Source organism: Lonchura striata, chromosome 23 (assembly GCF_050655825.1).
Source record: "Lonchura striata isolate lonStrDom1 chromosome 23, ASM5065582v1, whole genome shotgun sequence".
NCBI lineage: Eukaryota > Metazoa > Chordata > Aves > Passeriformes > Estrildidae > Lonchura > Lonchura striata.
Genome location: NC_140725.1, coordinates 463,868 through 487,365, shown reverse-complemented (window position 1 = coordinate 487,365; position 23,498 = coordinate 463,868). Strand labels below are relative to the sequence as shown.

Here is a 23,498-nt window from a genome sequence, read left to right as displayed (position 1 = left end):
AGGTGTCCGGAATGTGCCGCAGTCTGGTCACCTGCAAAAACCTCCATGAGGGTGCAGGCTGGGAAAGTGGGATGAAGGATTGCTGGGAGGCTGCTGGAGCCCCAAAATCAATGTGACACTAGTGATTACACTAACCAGTATTATTCCACATCTGCTTCTAGCCTCCAAATGAAGCCTTCAATCTGTATTTTAATGATTGTGTTCTCTGTACTTACCAAGTGTGAGTCCAGGGAAAATAAGGATGCTCAGGTGAACAGGAGGCCTGACTTAGCTCCCAGCTATGTTGCTGTTGTGGAGTTTGATGTCAGGCAAGTCACTTTTTCCTTGTTTCATCCTTCTGTCTATCTTCTCCAAAATGACCTGTGGTTAGTGTGGATGTCATCCTCCTGTTTATAGCTAGAGGGACAAAATTAATTCATCTCAGCCTTAAGGGCCATAATTAGCAGCCAGGTTCTACTGGTCTAGTCCCATCCTGCTCTGTGTCATACGGTGTGTAGGTGGGCCCTTTAGTAAATATAATATGAATAACAGGAGGAAGTGTTTGGGTATGTTGGGTAAGTCCAGCGTCAGCTGTGTTCAAAGAATTGTTTCTTGATTTTCACCTTGTCCTGTATTTTGTGAATGTGTAATTTGAAGTTTTAACTCTGCGATGTTTTTATTTAAATGCTTATTCAAGTTTCACACTGGGCTTTCCTGTCTGTGGACCTTGCTTTTTGTATTAAGTTCTTTTGCAAGGGGGAATTTTTGAGAGCTTTTTCAGTGAACTAAACTTAAAAAAAAGTTTGCCTTGTTTCTGCAGTAAATTCCTGCTGCTCTTGGGAAGTGGGATTTATAAAGCTGCTGTGCTACATTTCAGCATGTAAAGGGACATGGGGGAGAAACGATCAGAAATCCGTTTCTCCTTTAATATGGAATTGTATAGGTGATACCCTTGCATGGAGAGCAGCAGTCCTTGCATAAGCACTGGATACATTAACATTTCTAACTAGTAAATTTATGGATAATCTCTTCTTTTGAAGGATTTATTTAGATTTGAGAGCATTAGCTTCTGGGAAAATTAAACCTCTTTTAAATCCACTTTGTTCAGAGACTAGACTGAGGAACTGCTGGTAAGCCCTGCCATCTTCCTCCCGCTTTTCTGTGGGCTTGATTGGAATTGCAGGGCAGGGACACAGCTGGTCCAGAGGCATCAGGGCTTTGCTTTTAGGTGCTTTATCCAGTTGTGGAAAAATGGGTTTGGAGCCTGTTTGCTGTTACAGTAAAGGGCATGTGCAGCTTTAAGCACTGCCAAAACCAAGAGAGCCCCTAAAACAACCAGCCCGAAAGGTAAGAAAGATGAAATGTTTGTGGGAGCTGAAATGTCTGGATAAAGCTGTATTTCTGCATAATGTCACAGTTCTGGGGGGCTGGTGGTGATTGAAATGTCAGTGTGCTGGGTGCTGCTGTGCCTGCCAAGGCGTGCCTTCGTTTCAGGTGGCTGATTCATGGCTCTGTGTATTTAATCATAGTTTCTATAGCAGTGAAATTTTTAACAAGTAGGTGGAGTTTGTTCTTAGTCCATCGTGGGTTCGCATTAATGTCGTGGCCAATTCATTCCTGTGTTCTTGCTGAGCAGAGTAATTTCTTAGGGGATAAAACTGAAGGCTATTCTGTGTTTCTGGTGCATGTAATGTGTACTGAAACAGCTTTTTCATTGTAATGGTATTACTATTTTTAATATTATGTTGTGAGCATTGCTTTGTCCTGTTGTGTGTGGCTGCACTGCTAAGTAAATGCAGAGTAGGATTCCTTATGCTGATGTGAATGTTTATCTTACTACCTTTTGATTATCATTTAGGATAATTGAACCTGTGATTGTAGACTTCAGTCTTCGTACGTTCTCTGCAAACACATCCCTCAGGGTTTGATATTACCTGTTGGCTCACAATAGGACTGGTTTGGTCCTGTTGTACTGAAAGCTCAAATTCTTTAATTCTTCAGTATTTCCAAGGTGACTTTGGTGCAGCAAGCAGTTTTCATTCTTAATGCCAGCGTCAAGGGGTTTGATTTGCATCCTCAAGATGATGTAGTGGGTAGTGGTTTTGTGTGGATTTAAAGCCACATGTCGCCTTGCTCTGGTGTCCTATAAAATATGTTGTGTTCTTGTACTTGGAGCAGAATGTTGATCCTGGAGAAGGGCACTAGCTGTTGGGCCCCTCAGTGGGATGAGAGTTCTTTAGGATGGCTGACAGTGCTGCTGCTAAGTTTGGCTTCAACAAAACCTCATTTGGAGCTGGTGCTAAGGTTGCTTTTGGGGAAGTGTGACAACTTAATGTTTGCCTGCTTTGATCATACCCTCTTCATCCTTACCTTCTTTTGAGCGTGAGCACTTTAAAAGCAAATAAAGGTTCCTTGTCAAAAATTACGGTTCTGGTGTGGCATGTCACTTGCTTGTGACAGCTAATTCAGTTGAAATAGGAATCTCTTGGGAATGTATCTCCATTAAACAGGAGGAGAATCTGTCCTTTGCCAAGAGGCTGTCGGAGATGTTGCCTGAAAATTGCTGTGTTTAACTTCCTGTGCATGGGGATCAGCAGCAGGCTGACTTTTACCCTTGTGAATGTATGGGGTTAACCTTCTGTTCCAAATGCAGCACTAAGGCATTTGGGAGTGCAATGCACAGGGAACTGGGGTGGTGGATGCAGCACTGCTCAGCTCTGGGGGTGCTATTCCTGTCTCTTCCTTCATAGTGAATAGCTCCTGCTTTATTGTGGGTGTCCCTTGGAGCTGGAAATCAGAGAGGCTTTGCCTATTAGGCTGACTGTGTGCAGGTGAAGTGGAGGTCCTGTTTATTTGCCATTTCTGCTAGTGTTGAAGGCAGGAACACTGTACTCTGCTTTTGATTGTAGCTGTTTGGAGTGTGAGATCTTCCAAGCTTGATTTTGTGAAGCTTTCTCACGGTTGCAGGCTTGATCCTGGAATTGAGTGTCCCTAAAAGTTCAGTCTTCAAAAGGAATTCTTTCTTGGGAGGCTGTGTTTGTGCTGGCTGATAGGAACCTAGCTCAGCTACTTGTAAACACTGTCTAGGTTTGAATTAGCCATTGTGGGGTGAAATGTTTGCTGCCTTTCAGCGGAGTGCTTGTTAAATAGTCTCATTTAGTGCACCCAGATTTTTAACAGATGGGACAGATTTCTGTGAGCCTGGGCAGCCACTACAATTGCTTTGCAAGGTGAGACATTTCTGTTTTGATGGGTGGGAGAATTAATAACACTGTGTGATTCATTCCAGTGATGTGTCTGGTTTTGGATTAGATTTGGATTTTATTTGTCTTCGAATAAAGCTAAGTTGAAAGGCAAAAGATGACAGAAGCAGTTCCTGAGCTGTTCTGATAGGATAAATTAACCTTGTGGATAGGGATCCCTGTACACTTGAGGGGACTGGGAGAATTGGTCTTGGGCAACATGATCACTGTGCTCAGAAACTCTTCCCCTTGTGCCTGGGGTGCCAAGAGGGGGAGAGTGGCACCAGGACAGTGCAGTGTGGACAGAAGGGCTGTGCCAGCCCACAGCTCCTGCAGGGACAAGACCAGCTCTGCCTTAGGTCTGCAGGGACAGTGATTAACCACAGCAGGAGTCTGTCCTGTGGGTAGCCAGTGTCCAAGGGAAGTGTTCTGCAGATGGCCAGACTTGCTGCACAGCACAGGAGCCACAAGCACAGGAGCAGGGAAGGAGATGTCGGTGTCTGGTGCTTTTGGAGCTCGGGATGCACTGCAGGAACAGCCTCTTATGCTGATTTTGTCTTGGCAAAGGCAGCAGTATCTGAGTGAGTGTTCAGCAGTCTCTGGTGGCCAGCCCTCCATTTGCCTAGAGCAGCCAATCCCAGGCTACCCTAAATGCCACCACACTTAAAGGATTGCAGGCAGGTCCAGCAGGAGTGAGCAAGGCAGAATTCAGGCTCCATTTTAGTGTTTTATTGCCTGCTCTTGGGGCTATCACTTCCTTTGGAAAGGGGTTATTTACTTCCTGCAGAATCACCCTGGACAGAAGTAGGGTGTGCAAGAAAGTGAAAATCTCTGGTGATGACTGAGCTGTTACATGTTAAATTTAATTATCTGGGGACATGTGGGGCAGGTGATGCATTAGTCAGATCTTGGGATGTGATCTGCCAGTGGAGGGATGTGTTCTCCAAAAGCCAGAGTGCCTGTGTGTTTTAGCAGATTGCAATTTAAGTGTGCTAGGAGTGAGTCTAAACTGTTTTTGTGGCTGGAGGATTGCTGGTTTATGTCGTGATCCCTTAACAAAACAGCTCTGATGGAGGCAGCCTCTGCCATTGGGCTTTGTGTCTCAGCAGGACAAAGGCTGTGCTGGAAGCAAAGTGGGTGTCTGTGTGCCTGGTGTGTCCATCTGTGCTGGCTGACAGAGAGCTGGAATTTGGAAATGCTTTTAACTGTGTGGGGGAAGCAGGTGGCTTTTCATCGCAATGAATTGTTTATTCCAGTATAGATTGGGGCAGGGTTTTGTTGCACCCGTTGTTCCAAGAAAGTGGGAGGAATGAAGGGTAGAAAGCGTGGAACTGGTTAAACTGGAATTCCTGGGTAGTGCCTGCCCTTGAGTTATGATCAGCGAGGTCCTGCTTATTTCAAAACCTAGGGCTGACAAATCCTGGTGCTCTGGAATCAGTTGGTACTTTAGGTTTTTGCTTCTAGGTGCACTGGAGGAGTTTAAGAATAGTTTTGTAGCAGAGAACTCAAATAATCTTGTAGATATGCGTGAACAATCTTGGTTTGTCACAGATGCTCTGAGATTATGCAGGATAGGTACTCTTGGCCTGGTGATCAACCTGGCTCAAACAGCACGGGGAGAGAAGGGTGGCACCTTCCCTGTGGTGTTTGCAGTGGGAAAAGGGATAGAGGAGTGGGCAGGATCTGTGATTCACTGCAGATTTTTCAAGCCTGTTTGGTGCTGGGAAGCCGGAGTTGATGTGTCCCAAGCCCAGTTCTAGCCTTTGGCTGTGAGGACCAACAGAGCAGCCCTGTGTGCTGCTGCAGCTGTGTAAACTTCCAAAAGTGCTGTCGCTGAGCAGGTCCTGTGTATTCACTCCTTCCCTTATTCTCCAACAACTGGTTGTGGCCCATGTGACAAACAAATTGAGGAACTGGACTGCATTCAAGCCAGCTGCTTCTGCACCAGGCTGGTTTTGGCTGGGGTCAGCTGCTCCATGAGATCTCTGGCTCCTGTACAAGGAAGGGCTGGGAGCTACTGGATGTACCTGGAGTGCTCCTAAGGCAAGTCTTGTGGAGGATCTTCTGCTTGTGAACCAGGGGCTCCTTGTGCCAGCTATGCAGATCCACATCCAGCAGCCTTTCTGTTAATACAGCCCATCCCACAGCGTTTCCTCAGCTCCTGTGCCTCCAGAATGTTTGAGACGTTGATGTTTTCTCTAATTTTAAAGTCCTCTCTGCTCCTTGGTGTTACAATGATTCCCTTCATTTAATTTGCACAGTTGGAGAAGAGCATTTTTTCCTGGTTGCCCTCCTGGCCCAGGAGGGCCTGGTTGCCCTCCATACCTGCAGGGCATGAGGAGAGATCTGTCTTTGTCCTTCAGTTGGGTGTTTTTTCAACCTTTGTTACTGTGGAAGGTAATTTTGTTGAGCTCTTAATGCAGCTAAATGTGTTGGCTGGAAAATGTCATTTCTAATGGAAAGTTAGAGTGGTGATGAGAGAACTGAAACATTCCTGTTCTTGGGAGAGTTCCAGGAGATTACTGTCTTTAATATTATCCCATTTAAGATTAATTAAGGATTATTTGGAGGAGTATATCAGCCCAAAATCTAAAAGATGAGTGACCATGCGCTGAGCAGCATAGTCTAGTGGAAGATGTCTCTGCCTATGGCAGGAAGGTTGGAATTAGATGATCTTTAAAGGCCCTTCCAACCCAAACCATTCCACTATTTTGTCCCTGACTGAAGGCAGTTGTAAGAGCACTAGGAAAGGCACAACTTCCACCTGAGATTAAAATCAGCCTGTGGCCCAGTAGGTGAGATGGCTGCACTAAGCACCATCCCCAGGCAATCAGTGCTGCTGTTTCATCAACTTTGTGCACAACCATGAGAACTACAAAAGAGTTTTTTCTTTTTAAGAAAATGTTCTCATTCAGAAGCTTTATGAGCTTATTTTCACAATTGGAGGCCTCACTGCCTACACTTACTTTATAGAGACTTTGTGAGATCAGTAGTGGGAATTAATTTCTCTGCTGTCCTAGTTAAAGCCTGGGCACCTTTTTATTAAAGCTGGAGCTTTGCAAGAAAATAATTGCCTGAGGAGGGCTTCTTCAAGGAAATTTGATATCTTAATTAGAAATAATTAGAAATTATGCTAGTGAGTCTGTGAAAGAAAAAAATAAGGCTACAACTGAATTTCAAACTACCTGAACTGCTTGGCAAAATCTGCTTCAAAAGGTGAAATGTAATGCTCCTATAGATTCAGTGATGTAATTCCAGTGTCAATTCAGAAAGAGCTTTAATTTCAAATAGGTGAGCTGTTCCCAGTTAAAAAGCGTTGACTCTCTAAGTTGACAATGACACCTACATAGCATAGGTTTCCTGTATTTCATATTTTTTCAAGTGGGGACGTTACATTGCCTTTGTGGAATTTGATTAGAGATGCCTGGTTTATGTGCTGGAACGTGCAGCAGGGAAGGCATGGTGTTTAAATCTGACTGCACAAACCCTGTGGGCTGTTTATCCCAGGAAGCAGTTGGGCATTCAGGGTGCTTTGGGAAAGACCCTTATGGCAGGATTGCAAATTCAGCTCTGCTGCTCCAGGATTTTGGGGAGTTCATATGAGCTTTCTAACAAATTCATTTTAGTGCTTTGATGGTGGTAAAGCTCATTGCTCTCACTTTTTAAATGGAGGTGAAAAGAAACACTTTTCAAACGGGCCCTGCAGTGGCTGAGACTAAAAGTGTCCTCCTTCTGGGGAGGAAATGGTGGTTACAAATGAAATTGTCTATCGAGTCATAATTACAGGGGCATGACCACAGCACTGAACGAGTACTCAGCTGCTAAGTTTTTATTCAAAGTTTGATGAAAATGGAAACCACAAAATGAAGGCAGAGGTGGTTTGAATTTTACCCCAGAAGCCAGAGTAAATAAGTAACCCTGTTATTTTGTGCCTTTTGGGGGTGTGTTACAGAACTAACACCGATTATTATAGCTCAGCTAATACGTGCAACCCACAGTCCTCAGCTGCTCCCTCCCCGTGGGTCCAGGAGGAGAGGTTTGCTTGGATATATCCAAACAAGCTCATTTGGATCCTTTGTGGCAGACAGGCACAAGCAGAGGACTGACCTCATGTTTGCTTAGCATTCATCAGGTATAAACTATAGAATCCTAGGATAGTTTGGATTGGAAGGGACCTTAAAACTCATCAAGTTCCACCCCCTGCCATGGGCAGGCACACCTTTCACTACCCCAGGTTGCTCCAAGCCCTATCCAACCTGGCTGTGGACACTTCCAGGGATAGGGCAGCCACATGATTTTACATTCCCTGTGAGGTGTGGTACAAGAATGAGCTGTTGCATGAGCGGGCATTTGCAGACCACAAAGGAATTTCAATTTCTGACAAGCCCTATTGTTCTGAAATCAGTTGTGCAGCAAGACACGAGGGAAATGTGCCAGTTCCAGTGGCTTTAGCAACTTCAAGGACAGTGAAGAGGGGAACTGGTTTGCTCTATTCATACTGCAGTTTTTTCTCTGCATGTATTTGCACCTCCTGAGTGGTGGATCAGCTGTAAGCAGGTCTGGAGGCGAATTAGAAGTGTCTCCCATACTGAGAGCTAAATAGAAATAGCATTTGTAACTATGGGCTGGTGCAGAAGCTATGCTGTGTTCATATATGCTATATTTTCCTATAGGCTGCTGGCTTTCTGTTCTGGGTTTGGTGAATATCAGGATTTTGTCCCAGGTTTGGCTCCTTCAGCGAACTGAAACACCTGGGAGAGACTAGAGTGGCTTTTTCAGACTTTTTATGGTCTGTTTCAAATAGAAGTATGGAAGAACTTGCTGTGTTTGGTTTGTGAGATGAATAAAGTGTCCATGTACTACTGTGGAGGCATGTATAATCAAAGGGCCTTGTCCAGTGTCCAGCGCTCACTATCCCTGGAGGTGCTCAAGGAGCAATGGATGTGGCACTCTGCTCTGGTTGACAAGGTGGTGATTGGTCACAGGTTGGACTCAATGATCCTGGGGATCTTTTCCAGCCTCAGAGATTCTTTGCTAGAGCAGTATTGATGCGGGGTTTGGAGTCCCACTCCAGTGTTCTGCACAGCGTGTCCGTGAGTACTTTTAAGGTTTACTTTTGCCCAGGTGTTGGAGAAAGCCACTCGCCTTCCCCATGGCGCAGCCCCGGAGGATGCAGCTCCCTTCCTGTTCCAGTTCCTGTCTGGTAACCTTATATTACTATGCCACCCACAGGCAGCTACTGAGCTGCTGGAAAACATTTGCAGTTTGCATAGGGAGCCACTTATCAAATGTTATATCTGTGACAAAAAGCCACTGGTTTCTTTGACTGTAATATGAACTGTATTGAGGTTTTCAATCCTGGTTATTCCAATTTTCTATTTAAACTGCACATGGAGTTCTTATGCTAATGTCTGATTTTTCCACTTCTTCCACAAAACTCATTCCTTGTGTTAACCAGCTGCTGTGCTCCTGCTCAAAGCCATTACTTCCCAACAAGTGCAAAAATGTTTGTAGTGTTGGGATCCTTGGAAAGAGAGGGAAACTGCTGGGCTGTTAATTAGTGGTGCACCCCTTTTTGGCATGTTGCCACATTAGGCTGCAGAACAACTGGGTTTAATCTGTGCGGTTTTACTGAGGAGGAATATTCTGATTTCCCTCCAACTGACCTCTCCACTGCTCAGTGTGTGATGAGTGCAGAACAAACTGGGTCAGCCGAGACTGCTCAGAGGATTTTAAAACCAGCATTTGTAGTTCCAGCAATTTGCAGAAACCAGCAAATGATGTTCAAACCATATAAGCAAAGGACATGAGCAAACCAAGACTTCTGGGTGGATCTGGTTTGTTTTTAGATGGAGTCATAAAAATATATGAGCTTTTTGGCATCCACTGACTGGAAAAGGGGCTTGTGCATCTCTTCCCCTTTGTACCACTCTATTCAGCTAGAGGTTAATTATACCTGTACACCTTGTCTTGTAATCTTACTAGGGCATTTGGCATGGTTGATCTATTCAGGTTTTTTAAGAATTTCCTTTGTAATACTTAAACTCCAGTTGTGCACCTGTGCTGTAATCTGTCCTTTGGGAGAATACTTTGGTGCTGTTGAGGTATTCTGCTTTGTAGAACAGAATTTTAATATTGTTTACCACGCTCTTAATCTCACTGCTGGCAGATAAAATGAGTTTCTTTAGCCCTCCCCCTGAGGACCTGATGGAGCTTCATGGCCAACAGACCCATGGCATTAGGTGGAGTTATCTCAGCTTTGCAAAAATCCGCTCATCTGTCTTCCTGGAAGGAGTAATTATTGGTGAGAGAATAAAATATTGATTTATTTTTGAAATTGCATTTATAAAAAGGAACAGGCAGCCAGATCCACGGGCTAGGTGGGGAGGGGTCGTAAGTCTGGCCCTTGAGAAACATTTGCAGCAGGGGAAAGTCCTGATGGCTTGGATCAACCATTTGAGTGGAGTTTGTCAAATCAGGGAGGAAGACTCGGGATGTTCTCTGAGTGAGAACTCGGGCTGCTCTGTGCCTGGCTTCCATCTCCATGCTGGCCTTATTCCTGGTGTTGACTTTTTCTTGTTATGATGGTGAGCGGCCGTGGGCAGCATCAGCCCTTTGCTGGGCTCTCATCACCTGCCCCAGTGGGAGCCTCTGGGTGCTGCTGCAGAAATGTAGATTTTAAAGTAGTGTAAAGCAGAGGGCTAAAGTGGCAGAATGAACAATAATCTAATATTTGTTTTTTGGCTGTTACTACCACCATATTAGGTCAAAATTAATAATCACCTGGGAGTTGTCAGGTGAGCTTGTTTAATTTCATGGGTCATGGTCTGTATTAATGCAGGACCATGTTCCTCAAGCTATGGGTGTGTGTTAACCCTTCCCTTTCCCTCCAGCTGGTGGATATAGTTCCAAACAGTTATAAGAGCATCCTTTCTCTCCCCCACATGCATTTTTTTCCAGGACAACCTTGGGTTTTGTGTCTCATTACAGTAAAAGCCCTGTAGTAGCTGCCCAGCTGCTGTCGTGTCCCTCTCTGGAATGGTGATTTAGAGCTGAGCCAGCATGGAAACTGTGTTTCCATGCCTCAGGCAAGCCTGTTGGCAGCCACTGTGGAGAAGTAATGTGCCACTTCTGCTTGGAAGAGTTGTCAGTTTTCTAGTTTAGTTGGGAAAAACGACCAACATTGGCTTAGGTTTTAGCTGGACTTTTGGAAGCAAGTTGTAGTCTTTTGAAGGAAGCTGTTCATGTTACTGGAGATGAGCAATGAGGACAGAAGGGTCCAGCTAATGAGCTTCATTCTGAAGGAATGGTTAATATTCTAGAGGTCTGGGTAAGGATTACTGAAAATGAGACTGTGAGGAAAGGGGGAAGCTGTAAAGGGGTATTCAATGAAGCTCATGGATGCGGACTGCCCGAGGCTGGAACAAACAGCAGCACCTTGGTGTGCAGCCTCGTGGTGGTTTGAGCTGGGGCTGCCAAGGTCCTGTCATTCCCAGACCACTCCTCTGGACATGCTTGGTGTGCATCAGGGTCAGCTTTGACTGTTCCCAGAGCCACTGGATCGGGGCTGGTGCATGGAAGGAGTAGGAGGGCATGGGAGGAGGGCCAAAGTCTGGAATTGGGCTGGTTTGTGTTGCTGGGGGACAATGTGAGCACATGGGCAGAGCTGGGAAAGACAAAATTCCCTGTGCAGCAGGGAGTGCGTTATGACTGAAGAAATAGGGTACAAAACACTCCAGCATTGCTGTGAAACAGTCCTTTTCTATTTTGTGTGAATTAGCTGCCTAGCTGGAAAGAAGCCATCGCTTTACTGCAGGAGTTCAGAGCCAGGTCAATGGAACAGAAATATATTCCTAGAGTGATACAAAGAGCTGGGGAAAAAGCTGTAAAGTGTTTGAAGTCTGGAGGCAGACAAAGGCCGTGGTTCTGCTGCTGGGGTGGCTAAGAGTACCAGAGGGGCGAGTCCTGAGCGCTGAAAGTTGCTAAGCTGTGCCAGCAACAGGGCTCTTGGAAACAGGAATTTCATACAGCTGTCAGGCCCAGGGCATGTAGGGCACTCAGAGGACTTGACTATTCAGAGGAGCTGTGGCATGTCATGCTAGAGGAAATGAAAAAGCCATGTTTTCTCAGAAGTAGGTATCTGGGGAACCTGTGACAGTAGGGGATAAAAGCAAATTTCTGTTCTGTGGAGTGGGTTATCTCAAATATTATACCAGAATACAGCTTTCCAATTAGCCACTTGTAGTTAACGCTGGCAGCAGGATCTCTACTGCTTAATCCATTTCTTTGGTGAGAAGTACCTGTTCCTTAGTGCAGGCGGAGCTGTGTGCTCCTGCTTTGGCAGCCTGTGGCAGTACTGCAGGAGCGTGGACTTTGCTCCTTCTGCTACCCTGGCATCAATTTTTTTCCCCCAATGTGCTTTTTATGCTTGTACTGTTAATAACCAGATATTGTGGATTTAGTGTTCTGCTCAGAAAGATCCTCCCAGCACAGACTGAGGTGCTTCCAGCTGTGCCATCAGGCAGTGACAGATGTCTCCGGTGTGCAGTGAGTGTCCAGCAGTGACGGCTGCCAGGATTAGTATTCCAGGCACAAATGTGCCCCTTGTAGTGCAGAGCTCAGAAAAGCCTGTGCAGCAATGCCCTTGAAAGGCAAATTAAACCCAGCTCCCTGGGAGCAGTGGGAACGCTGCTGTCATTTGTGCTGAGGTTCAAGTAGGCCTTGAGGTGGCAGTTTGTTTCCCTTCTGCTTTTCTTCCCAGAAGGGTGTGCTTGAAGGGGCAGGCAGGCATGGTGGTGGATCTTCCGTCTTCAGTGGGGGAGCATTCCCTGGCAGGAGATTGGACCAGATGATGGTCAGGCTCTGCACCTAGGGAGTAAGGGACAGGATAAGAGAAAACAGCCTGAAGTTGTGTCAGGGAGTTTTAAGTTGGATATTGGAAAATTTCTTCACCAAACTTTGTCAAGCTGTGGCACAGGCTGCTCAGAGCAGTGTTGGAGTCACCATTCCTGGAAGCGATCAAAAACATGTGGGTGTGGCACTGGAGGACGAGGGTTAGTGGTTGTCTTGGCAGTGCTGGGTTAATGGTTGGACTCAATCTTTATCTTAGAGGGCTTTTCCAGCCTAAATGATTCTGTAGTTCATTCATTCCAGTTCTTGCAAATTGTGTCCTACATGCAGCATGTGAATGCACCAAACCATGCATCCAAATGTGTGTGAAAGCTGTATTTTAACAGTGCTAATGGATTATACTGTAGGGATTGAAGGTGTTTCCTGAGCACTTGTGGCTGTCTGCCTCTGAAATCAAAACCTTCTGATGTTCTTGATCCACTCATTTGCTGCCCAGAAACTTGTACAGATATTTGGTCTTTCTTCTAAGCTGTTTAAAGCTGTGATCCCCAATTATGTTTTGAGGGTTTAATTGCTCTGTTGAGGTGTTTCCCCCTTCCATTCCAAGAACATCACTGCGCTGGAATTTGAGCTGCATCAGAGGGAAGTAGCCTGGAGCATAGTTGTCTGATCCAAGGAAGCATTTTCCCACACACAGCTGAGCAAAGCAAAGCTGGAAAGCCCCACTGGCAGAGCTTCCATGGATGGTGTGGTGTGGTTGCCTCCTCTGACACTGCAGCCCTGGGATGCTCCAGTGCTCTTGAACAAGCTGAGCACGTGCTGCGCAGTCAGCACGTTGTCACATGAAGATGACAAGCTCATATGATGTTAAACTAAAGCCACCAAACTATGCTTTGCTGCTGGGACCAAAGGTGATGAGTTGGCTTGGGCTTCATGAGGAAGAGGTTGGGCTGAAGTGGGCTGTGGATAAAGGCTGGCTTTGACTCCTTGGTGCTGGAACAACCTTATTTTGTAGTTCTTCCCCAGTCACCCCATGCTGTTCCCGCTGACATGTCCAGTTGTGGTTGTCTAAGTTTGGACTGCAAGATTTTGAAGACAGAACCTCCCTTTTTCTAAAATGTTGAGCCTGTTTTTACTGTGCTACAGAATCTGTCAAAATCAAGACACATCATGATTTCCCCAAACTTATTTCCCCAGGCATCTCATTTCAGAACTTTCTCCAGAAAAAAAACCCTGTCTTTTCTACTAAAATCTTGGTTCCTTTTTTTTTTAATCTCCCCTGCCTCCTCAGTATGTGCATTGATGCTGTGTGACATCTGAAATACTTCCTGTGCATGTGCTGTGCTGCCTTTGCTAGATAAGCAGTAGGCTGTTCCCTTTTACAGCAGGCACATCCCTTCCTGAAGAGGCAGATGTTTTCCCTGGGAACAAATATTGCAGCTTTGTAATTATGTCACCTAATTTTGTTTCTCTTTTCTTTCCATCATAGCATGTGTGTGATTAGAAGCTTCTGATGCCTTCAAAGAGGGATGACAATGTCACTCTTCCACGCTGGGGCAGGATTTCTGCTCTAGGTTCCCTCCACGCTGGTTTTGTGTAGGCTGAGTAGGTTTTGTGTAGACCTGCTAGAGAAATAAAACTAAATCTGAGCTTTGTTCACACTTGGAATTTTAATTTGTGTGTTGACTTTGTTTCCTGTTTTTGTAGGAATTTCTTTGGACACTAGAGTACAAGAGGAATGGAAGAGAACGCCGGTGAGTACAGACTCGGATATCTTACCACAGATTATGGACCTGACCTGGCCTTCCTGGTTAAGCATCATAAAGAACCTGATTATTTTAAGTTTGGTGTCTTCATTTGCAGTGTAGAAGGTGATTAGAAAATAATATAGTTTGGCAGATGCATCAGCTGCATTTGTACTGTGGTGTGGACCAGATCTGACTGAAGCTCTGTAAATATGGAAGATCTTCTTTGGAATCTCCCATCTGTGAAACCTGGAATACTGGTTTCTTGGCTATCCCAAGTTCTTGAAAACAGGTAACATCCCCTTTCTTAATAAGGAAGAGGCTAGAAGGAATGAGCTGATTTGAACAAGGCACATGGTGAGGCATAAAGAAAGATCAGCTTCTGGTTGTTCCTGTTCTGTATTTATTCCTTTAGGCTGCTCTGTGTTGCATAAGATAGAGGATTTAAAAATTTTTTTTAAATAAAATTTAAATCTCTTGCCTTAGGCAGTGTGTAATGCTTGCCCTGAAGCAATCAAATTCATTGCTGGTAGGTTTAACTGATGCAAGGATATGGTTGTAACTGAAACTCACAGATTTTTTTGCATAGAGATTGCCTTGAAGAGCTCTTCCATCTGTTTGCCTAAAATGGCTACAAGAAAGAAGTTAAATGCCAATTTTTTCCCTGCCATTGCTCTGAGATTTGCATGAAAACTCTTGCTTGCACCATGAGAAACCAGTATCCACATAGTGTATTGGCCTCAAGTCTTCTGGACTGTGATACTGCAGTTGATGATTCTAACTCGTAAATAATATTTCTGGGTTATTCTATGCAGCCAGGTGATGCCATCCTGAAAACTTTGGGAATTATTGTACTTGTCAGCAGGGCAGTATGCTTGGTGAGGCAGATGAAAGCCAGTTTTTGGCTTCATACAGAGCTGGTGTGTTGGAGCCCAGTGGCCTGGTTAGATCATCTGCAAGTCCTGGTGGCAAGAGCTGCTGTGCCCTTTCTTTGTTAAGCTGTAAGGTGCACATTTAATCTGTGGTGATTGCTTTCCCTTATGATTTGCTCGTGGCAAACTCATTCCAAAAGATGACTTGTGGAGGAGGTGGAGGGTGAAGTGAGTGTGGCACAGGCAGCGAGGCTGGAGCAGTGCCTGTGGAGGTGGCAGCTCCTTGTCAGCCCTGGGGCAGAGCATGGCAGAGCAGGGCCGTTTTCAGTCTCTGTAACTTCAGTTACTGGGATGGTGTTGAGCAACATCAAGGCCAGGTTGGATGAGGCTCTGAGCAGCCTGGTCTAGTGCCACAGCAGGGGGTGAAACAAGATATTCAAGGTCCCTCTCATCCCCAGCCATTCTGTGGTCAGTGAGCTCTCCTCATTCATCAGGACTCAGCCTGTGCTGGGACTGCCACCAGCCACCTCTGTTCACATCACAAAGCTTTTGTGTCCCTTTTCACGTGCAGTTGAACCCCATTCTTTGGCTAGATCAGCGAGACACAGAGCTGGAGCCTTTTGAAGTTTTGGGAGTGCTGAGTTTTGATGAGTGCTGGTGGCCTGCGATGTGAAAAGCATTTTGTTTGCGTTTTGCCAACTTTACTTAAGTTACTTCACCTTTTCCTCTGGACAACTTGAGCGGTGCCAGTTTAAGATGGAGGATCCGTGCTGGATCTTTGCATGCACAGACACTCCTGATGGCTGGTCACAAAGATTTACCTCCTTAGTGCTGGAAGCCAAGAGCCCTCTATTAAAGACAGAATAAATAGATGGATCTTTTATTTTAATTTCCTTGAAATTCCTTTGATTTATGGATATTCATTCTCCGAGTGCTAAGCTCAGAACTACTGGGTTGATCCCAGAGGTGAGGCAAGATGGAGCTGAGCTGAAGTCCAAGTCAGTGCCCTTTGTTCCCTGCAAGCCTGGTGCTTTGTATGCATTGCTGTCCTTCCCTGGTTGGATATTAACTGCACTCACAATGCTGCATGGCTGGTGCTTGTTTGAACTGGTGCGCTTGGAATGGCCATTGGGAATGCACAGGGAAGCGTAAATCCTTTTGAGCTGCCAGCCTTCACCAGCCATGGGTGGGTGGGGGAGCCTTCCTTGGCTGACTGCCCTGGCTAATTAGAAATGAAATTTGCTGTTGTCTTCAGATTTTAATTCATGCTCATCCCTGAGGACGAGTGGAAGCCAGGTCTCCAGGCAGCTGCAGTGAAGTTTCAGAGCTGTCCATACATGGTATTCTAGAACAGGTACGCAGCTTAAAATTTGCTCACAGTCTTGCCTTGAATTAAGTATAGAGAAGAATACACAGAAACTTCTGGCAAACTTTGGGACGTGGCCGTGAGTGACGGTAGGTTAAGCTGCCACATGTGGCCTTAAACTGAAGGAGGATGGGTTTGGATTGGATATTAGGAAGAAATGCTTCCCTGTGAGGGTGGTGAGGGACTGAAATGGATTTCTCAGAAAAGCTGTGGCTGCCCCATCACTGGAAGTATTTCAGGCAAGTTTGGATGGGGCTTGGAGCAATCTGGTGTAGTGGAAGGTGTCCCTGCCCATGGCATAGGGTGGAATTGGATGAACTTTGAGGTCCCTTCCAACCCAAACCATTCTGGGATTCTATGATTTTACATCAGTTCTCTGCAGCAAATTTGGAGGGGTGTGTTGTAGCCAGGGCAGCCTCACATGCCTTTGTTTGTCACTAATGCTGGACTTAAAACTGAATTCCTTCCGTGTAGGCTTTTCCTGTGCCACTGGCATTTGATTCAGGAATGTACAGACTGCCGAGGTTACAGTGACACGGATTTGGCAGAGGTTCTGAAGTGGGGAGCCTGCAGAGTTCTGTGAGGAGATGAGAGGTGGTGCAGGTGCTGCAGCAGCGCCAGCTCTGCTGGTCCTGCTGGAGGGACAGTGCTGCCCTGGAGAGGCCAGTGCTGCCGGTGGGAGGATGGAGATTAAGGGGGGGAACAAATGAAATCTAAATATACACATGCTGCCAGTCCAAGCTTCCTCAAGGTTCCACCTACACAAGTGATCTGTTGAAGGGAAATGTCTCTGGAATACCTTTCCCTTCTTCAGATCCTTCCTGTGCTGCAGGTCAAGAATCACACTATTTTTGGAGCCTGTTTTTACTGTTCATCTACTGCCTGTCACTACCCAGGCTCCCTCCCAAAGACCACTCACTCACCTTACCATGATCTGAGCTAGGTTTGGAGCTTTTTCTTTGTCAAAAGATTGTGTTCTGTCTAGTATTTCATCTGTCTGTATGTCTCAGAGATCTAAAAGGCAGCATATTGAAGTAGAAGCTTTGTGCTTGGCAGGGGAAGTCTCCCCTTATTGCGCATGGTTCCTTGAAAGCTCTGCTGCCATGTTGGATCAACCTAAGGTGGAAGCAGACCTGCAGTTCACTTGCCCAGTAATGAGCAATCATTAATGAACAGGTTCAGAGGGAGCATGGAATGCCTTTTTGTGGAAGGTTTTTGCTGTTGGATACTTTGAGCTCCTGTACTGCACACTCTGTTGACAGCTTCTGCCTATGCTTACACACTTCTTCTGCAGGTATTCAGATAGGAACTTTTAAGTCCCTAAAAGGTCTAAATCTCTGTGGGACACCTGTGAAACATTTGAGGAAATTAATGAAGTAGCCTTTGCACACACAGGTTGTTAGCCAAAGCTGATTTTTAAGAAAGCTCCTCAAATACTAAGTTTATGGATGCTTTAAGAATCTTCTGCAGCTACTGCTTTATTCCATGCTGACTTTCATCCTCTTTGACTTTCATCCTCTTTATCTCCTGCTGTGCTACTTTTTTCCCATTTTTTTCCTCCTAAAAATAGGAAATACTCTTCAAGTCCTTCACCTTTGTGCAAACAAAGAAGTGATTTGTTTTAGCATCTAAGCTGATGCCTGAGTTACATGCCTCAGACAGAAACCAGTGTGATATGAATCTGCTGTTTCTGGAGACTTGGACTCCAGATATAGTCTGAGTAGAGGAAAGAGCTGAAAACATGAATACTTGGTTCTTATCCCACCAGCTCTGCTGCTTTTTCCCATCAGGATGCATGGCTGGCTGCCTGATTCCCATCTTTATCCCCAAAAATCAGAGCTATAGCTTCAGATGCTCAGAGACTCTAAACCATTATGGGAAGGCCATTATGGAATCACTGAATAGTTTGGGTTGGGAGGGCCATGGGCACACACCTTCCACTAGACCAGGTTTCTTCATGGCCTGTCCAGCCTGGCCTTGGACACTTGCAGGGATGAGGCAGCCACAGCTTCTCTGAACAACCTGTGCCAGGGCTCTCCACCCCTCTCAGTGAAGAGTTGCTTCCAAATATCCCATCTGTCCCTGCCTTCTGGCAGTGGGAAGCCATTCCCCTTGTCCTGCCACTCCAGACTCTTGTCCCCAGTGCCTGTCCAGCTCTCCTGGAGTCCCTTTAGGCTCTGGAAGGGGCTCTAAGGTCTAGGTTTAAGCTGGACTGGTGGAGCTGGCAGTCAGTGCCAGCAGCGTGTGCTGGGTTTGATGTGCAGTCAGGGCATTGCAGGCTTGGGAGCTTTGCTGTCACCAAGTCAGGCCTGCTGGAGAAGAACAGTCGCTGCTAAGCAGCCAATGGAAATATCTCCATAATGTCTGTTCCAGAACAGAATAATGGGGTTTTCTTCCAGGAAGACACAGAAGCTGTGATTCCACTGGGATGCGGCATGCTGTGCGTGCAGCAGTAACAGTTCTGTGTGATACAGCAGAAGAACCAGTGGCCAAATGCCTGAGATCAAATCTGTTACAGTTGACGTGCACTAACTTGGAAGCAGGTAGAAAGGCAAATTCTTACTGTCCCTTAGGCAGGTTACCAGAGGCCAGAACTGATCTCAATGGAAAGCATTTGTCTTTTAAACAAGGTGCAACACAGAGCATTTCCATACCTGTCTGAAAGCATTACTGGAAATAAGTCGAGTGCACTTGACAGCTTAGCAAAATACTTTGAGACATTATCCTGGCAGCCTTTTGTTCTTAAATTTGTTCTAGTTCTTAGTGTAATTAATGTACTGAGTGCTGTCAGGGTGCTTGGGGCACTCGATGGCATGTTGGTGCTGTTTTTCTGCCTGCTGTATTTGCAAGCGGTTCAGCTCAGCCATCCATCTAGTTAGCGTGGCATTTCTGAAAATTAATACCCAATAATTCCTCCTTGAACAACTTGAGGAGGTGTCTGAACTCTTGCTGCCTTTCCCTCCTGAACTATGAGCCAAATGTGTAACAGAGATTATTTGCTGACCTGCCAGAGACCTCGTAATTCCATGACATCCCATTTTGAGTGACTTTTGAAGGTGGTGTGCTAAGTGATCTTGTAGTTTGTACCCATATCTCTGGCTGGGGGAAAGCAGAAGTTAATTCTGCTGGTTTTGTGGTTTCCTGGCTCAGCTGTAGATGTGCTGGGAATGGAGATGCTTCAGCCTCCAGGCTGGTTGGAGCAAGGCAGTGGCAAAGGTTGATGTTGAGTGAGAAATGTCTTTGCTGAAGTGCTTCATGACAATCTTACTCCTTGTGTGAAGAGTTAAGACCTTGTAAGACATGCAATCAATCCTCTGGGCAATTCAGGATGATTTGCTATGAAACAATGAGTGTGGAGTTCCTATGGCTCAGTAAGTAGGGCATGGAGGAGGGCAGTAGGTTTCCAGAGTTTCTAGTTTTCTTTTTTAACTTGTTGGAACTTAAATTCATCTTGCTCCTGGAACATTGCCTGTAAATTCTGTCCAGGGATTTTAGTAGATGATTTTATTGGGTTTGGGAGTAGAAGAGGAGCCTGCCTGTAACCAGGGACGAGCAGGTTTAGTATAAATGTGATTTTTGTTATTACTGTTTCTTCACACAGGAGCAATGTGTCCAGGTTGAGTGGCAAACCTGGCCTTTTAAAACATTATCTTGCTGCCTTTGTGAGCTGTTGCTGCCAGTGTTAGCTGAGCTGTTGGCTGGACGAAGCTACTCCCAGGCCCTCAGGCTGGTCCTGAGGTGCAGTCCCAGTGTGAACATTTGGATGTTGTCACTGCTGACATCACCACTTTGTCTGCTTGGCTCTCCTTTGTCTTGGAAGGAGTCCTGGCTCTGACTGCTGAAGGTGTCTTTTGTATCCTGAAACAAGAAACCAGAGATAAGAGGTGGCTTTTTTACAGGTTGGACCCATCCAGCTGTGTGGAATGAGTGGATAACCATGACTTGCTTAGGGAGAACATGGCTCTTCAACCCAGCCTGAGTTTGTCTCGTTTTGTGAAGCAGAGATTTTAAGATTTCAAAAGTATTTACTGTCTGGGTTATGATAAATTTGTATTCCCTGGCACATGAAGAATAATATTTATAGGAATCGCTAAATTCCTTGTACAGATCTGTTCAGCCTGAGGGTGCTCAGGCTGTGCAGGTTCTGAGCTGAGCTTTGCAGATGCAGGCTCTGCCATGGATTCTGGTGCATATTAGAGCTAGTCTTAAGGCTGTGTAAGGTAGAGCTTTGTACATTGGTGTAACTCAGCTGTGCCGAGTTCTGAGTTCTGTTACCACAGAATCACAGAAGCCTTCAGGTTGGAAAAGCCCGGGGGGCGGGGCCGGGGCCGCAGAGCTGCGCTGTGTCCGCCAGAGGGCGCGCGGGACCGGCCCCAGGCGGGCCGGGGTGAGAACGGGGGGACACGGGATGGGACTGGGGACACGGGATGGGACTGGGGATGCAGGATGGGACTGGGGACACAGGGGACACGGGATGGGACTGGGGACACGGGATGGGACTGGGGACACAGGGGACACGGGATGGGACTGGGGACACGGGATGGGACTGGGGACACAGGGGACACGGGATGGGACTGGGGACACAGGGGACACGGGATGGGACTGGGGACACGGGATGGGACTGGGGACACGGGATGGGACTGGGGACACAGGGGACACGGGATGGGACTGGGGATGCAGGATGGGACTGGGGATGCAGGATGGGACTGGGGACACAGGGGACACGGGATGGGACTGGGGATGCAGGATGCGACTGGGGACACAGGGGGACACGGCACGGGACAGGGGACACAGGGGGACATGGGACGGGACTGGGGGGACAGGGGACACTGGGAGACACGGGATGGGACTGGGGACACAGGATGGGACTGGGGACACAGGACGGGACTGGGGACACAGGGGACACAGGACGGGACTGGGGACACAGGGGGACATGGGACGGGACTGGGGACACGGGATGGGACTGGGGACACAGGGGGACATGGGACGGGACTGGGGGGACAGGGGACACTGGGGGACACGGGACGGGACTGGGGACACGGGACAGGAGACACAGGGGACACGGGACTGGGCACACTGGGGACACTGGGGAGAGGTGATGCTGGAGAAAAGGGAGCGGCTTCCTGGTGCCAGGGGCAGCGTTAGGTGCGATGCTGGGAAGGAATCCCTCCCTGCAAGGGAGGCCAGGCCCTGGCACAGGTTGTCCAGAGGAGCTGTGGCTGCCCCATCCCTGCAAGTGTTCAAGGCCAGGTTAACAGGGCTTGGAGCACCCTGGTCTAGTGGACTGTGACGGGGAGTGGAACGAGATGAGTTTGAAGGTCCCTTTCAACTCAAGCCACTCTAGAATTTTGTGAATTGCATTTCTGGAGGAAATTTTTCTCCTTCCCTCCCTCCCATTTTTTTGGGGGGGTGGAAGAGATAAGCCATGGCGATGCAGCCAACTAGTGGCTGTGGACAGTGGCTTTCATAGGCAGTGCTGTGGGGTCTGATTTGGCACCACGTTAGGCTCAGCGCCAGCGTAACAACACTGACCTAACTGGTACCTCCCAGTGCACTTGAAAGGTAGCATTTCATAGTTTTCTGCACTCCATGAAAAAATCCCCTATAAAAACACATCCCAGCTCCTGTGCTCTGTTCCCCTGTAGGGTTGGAAGCAGCTCTGTGTACTGTTTGCTTTGTGTGCTTTCCCTTTGCTTCCCCAGCCCCACTGCACTAAGGGACTAATTTCCAAGGCAAGGTGTGCAACAAGTCATGCCTTGGCAAGGAAAATCGCTCCTGGAGGCTCTATGGCGATCCCAGCTGGCTGTAGCTCTGCTCTTAGAGGGCTGATCAACCCCCTCTCCCCAGGAAGGCAGAGTTAGGCAGGGATCTGGGGCTGAACCTTGATCTTTGAGAGGACTGTAACCAGCCTTCATCATGTTTTTTGATTAAAATCAACCCAAATGATGAAAAAACTTGCCCTTCTCCCCTCCAGGTCTTTGGTCTTAGCATTAACTCTTGGAAACTGAAGTGGTGATTAGGGAAGTAAACGGGGTCCCTTCCTGCAGGGAAAGCAGGAGTTTGTTCTGCCCAAGCATTGTAGGTTGCAGGGGTTAAGTTGCATTTTGCTTTGGGAGAGGAAAGGAAAGTCTCTCCAAGTAATTAACTTAAGATGCTAATGAAGGGGCTTTCAAGGCTGGGACTTGTGGGGGGGGTGGTGGGAATCCCCTGCTGAATCAATGACATTACAGCTGTAGGAGTGATTCTGAAATTATTGGGCTGAAATTATGTTGAACATGAAGTTAATCCTGTTATCTCTCAGATACTGAGCAAACGGAGTGCTCTGGGCGACTCTAATGAGATTATGTGCGTCAGTCTGGCACCCTTGCCCTGTTCAGGGCTTTTTCTTATGTTCCTTTTCAGGATAAAGTATTGATCAGGCTTCCTAGAGCTAAGAGGAGGGAGGTGGTGTCTGGGGCAGTGTGCTGCAGCAGTGCCGGGTTATTTTTTTAACACCCTTTTGCCGCCTGAAGCCATTCACTCCTCCACAGCAAGGATCCCTTAAGCCCATCCCTAAAGAGATGTTTAGGAAAAGAACTGAAGAACAAGGACGAGTTTAAAAGTAGACTTCCCTGTGTCACACCTTCCTGGCATCAAGGATCTGCCGTTGAGTGAGATGATGTCATTCTATGATGGAGACTACTCTGGGCCATCATATTTGCAGAGAATAATTAGTTCTGGCTCGAAAATCACATTTTGCATCCATGATAGCCTGTGGTGATTGTTCTAAACGCCAGTGGGGTGGTGTGCTTAAAGGGGGTTATCTTTAGCTTGGTTTTAAGCAGTGGGATAAATTGCACAGGTAACCATTGTCCAGAAAACCCAGGAACCAAAATGATCCTGTAAGGAGGGCAGAAGAGCATGTTCAGTCACTAGCCATTGCAGCCAGGTTGTTTTCATGTTGGGCACAGACCTCCAGGCTGTACTGGCCTGACTTCCCTGCAGGGTTTGAATGAGCTGGAACAGTGTTGGTGTTGTCACTGCCAGGTCAAGCTCCAACAGTGGTTGCAGCAGCACAAAACAGAGTGACTGGAGATGACCACATACAGTGGAGAGGTGAAGCCCTACACCCAGCGAGAACTAGAATTTGGGTTTCAAAGTAATGGAAAATGTTTTTCTCTGCTTATTTGCCACTAAACCAGGCCTCTTGGTCTCAGCATCACTGGAGTATAGAAGTGATACCTATAACACCCACTAAATGAGCAGATGTTTTTGTGCCAAACCAGAAACCTCCATAAATACAGAAATGTTATTAAAGGATAAGTTAGCTTTTTGTTTCCAAGCTTTGATTCTATTTTTTTTTTTTTTAAGGCCTGATCTTGTTAAGAACTGCAGACTTTTTGGTGGGGTTTTATTTTTATTATTTTCCGTTCCCTTGAGGAAGGTGAGAATTGCTTTGGAAGAT

At 46.6% G+C, this 23,498-nt stretch overlaps 1 protein-coding gene across 14 annotated transcripts in view; it reads left to right on the top strand.

Annotated features, from left to right (window-relative positions):
• PHACTR4 (phosphatase and actin regulator 4) overlaps positions 1–23,498 on the top strand; it is a 56,515-nt gene that overhangs the window by 4,686 nt on the left and 28,331 nt on the right. For 6 of the 14 annotated variants that reach the window (XM_085559444.1, XM_021534911.4, XM_085559450.1 and 3 more), the window contains exon 2: positions 13,779–13,825. In XM_085559444.1, the coding sequence (XP_085415570.1) occupies positions 13,810–13,825 (16 nt within the window). In that variant the 5' untranslated portion in view covers positions 13,779–13,809. Of the gene's footprint in view, positions 1–13,560; positions 13,677–13,772; positions 13,826–13,981; positions 14,109–15,943; positions 16,043–23,498 lie in introns of those variants that run through there. The other 8 variants (XM_085559437.1, XM_085559445.1, XM_085559440.1 and 5 more) reach the window with 6 other exon arrangements.